Source organism: Rhea americana, unplaced genomic scaffold (assembly GCF_003343005.1).
Source record: "Rhea americana isolate MKP2758 unplaced genomic scaffold, rheAme1 scaffold_844, whole genome shotgun sequence".
NCBI classification, from domain to species: Eukaryota; Metazoa; Chordata; class Aves; order Rheiformes; family Rheidae; genus Rhea; species Rhea americana.
This window is the reverse complement of record NW_028187028.1, coordinates 2819-3930: the sequence shown is the minus strand read 5'-3', so window position 1 is coordinate 3930 and position 1112 is coordinate 2819. Positions and strand designations below refer to the sequence as shown.

General features: G+C 72.8%; 1 protein-coding gene across 1 annotated transcript in view; it reads right to left on the bottom strand.

Annotated features, from left to right (window-relative positions):
• Positions 1–1112, bottom strand: part of LOC146585187 (far upstream element-binding protein 2-like) — an 11321-nt gene that overhangs the window by 9184 nt on the left and 1025 nt on the right. Inside the window, exon 3 of the mRNA XM_085323391.1 lies at positions 376–532. Coding sequence (XP_085179517.1) covers positions 376–532 — 157 coding nt within the window. The remainder of the gene's footprint in view (positions 1–375; positions 533–1112) is intronic.

The following is a 1112-nucleotide window of genomic DNA, read 5'->3' as shown; positions in this document are numbered from 1 at the left end:
CCCCCCCCCGGGGAGACAAGGCCCTGGGAATACGGTTGCCGCCAGGCAGGGGGGCAGGGACCAGCTGCAGGGGAACACAGCTACCCCCAAGGGCTGCCCCATAGGGGACACAGCCTGGCCCCTGGGGGGGACACGGCCCAGCTGCAGGGGGACACGGCCACCCCCAAGGAGGGACAGAGCCACTACATGGGGCACAACTGCCCCAGAAAGACACAGCCTGGCCCCACGGGGGGCGAACGCAATCAGCCCAGGGGGACACTGCCACCCCCAAGAAGGGGGGACACAGCCCTCCTAGAGGAACACGGCCCGGAGAGCGCAGAGCCTGGCCCCAGTGGGCGCGGGGGGAAAGCCCGGGCCCCCCACGGCAGCCCCCACCCTGGCCTCCCCCCACTGCACCTCCATCTTCCAGCTGCCGCTTCTGCCCCCCGAACCCGAAGTCCGGAGTGTTGTTGTTCACAGTGGTGGCTGCATCGCCCCCGATTTTTGCCGCTATCTGGGGAGAGAAAGCGCTGGGGGGTGGTGGCGGGCCAAGCTACAGAGGCGGCGGCGACGTACCCCCGTGCCGGTAGTGCCAGCCCAGATGCCGGGCCGGGGGGGATGCGGCCCCTTCCCCGCTCGCAGCCGCCGCGCTCTTGGCGCCGACGGGAGCGCGAAGGCCRCGGAGCCCCTCGGATGGCGCCACACGGACAGGAAACGGGCCACGGGCCCCACCGGGCCCGCTGAGGGGGCGGCAGGAGGCAACACCGGCGCGCGGCCGCCGCCGGCTGCGCGACGACGCACCGGACGCTCCCAGAGCAACGCTAAATTCTGTATTTCCAGCTTAATTCAACCACTTCTTTTTTTTTCTGCCCTCCCGCCGCTGCCAGCGCAACTTTTCCAGCTGGTTCCCGCGGCGGCGGCTCCCGGCTCCTCCCGCCGGCCGGGATGCAGCTGCCGGGGATGCGCGCGGGCTCCTGGGTGCCGCCGGCGGCCCCAGCGGCGGGGAGCAGCACGGCGGCTCCGGGCCCCCGGTCCGGGCTCCGGCTGCAGCCGCGCCGCGGGACGGCGGCTCCCGGGGCCCGCAGCCCCCCAGGACCCCCGTCTCGGGCCCCTCCCCCAGCAAGGTCAGAGTA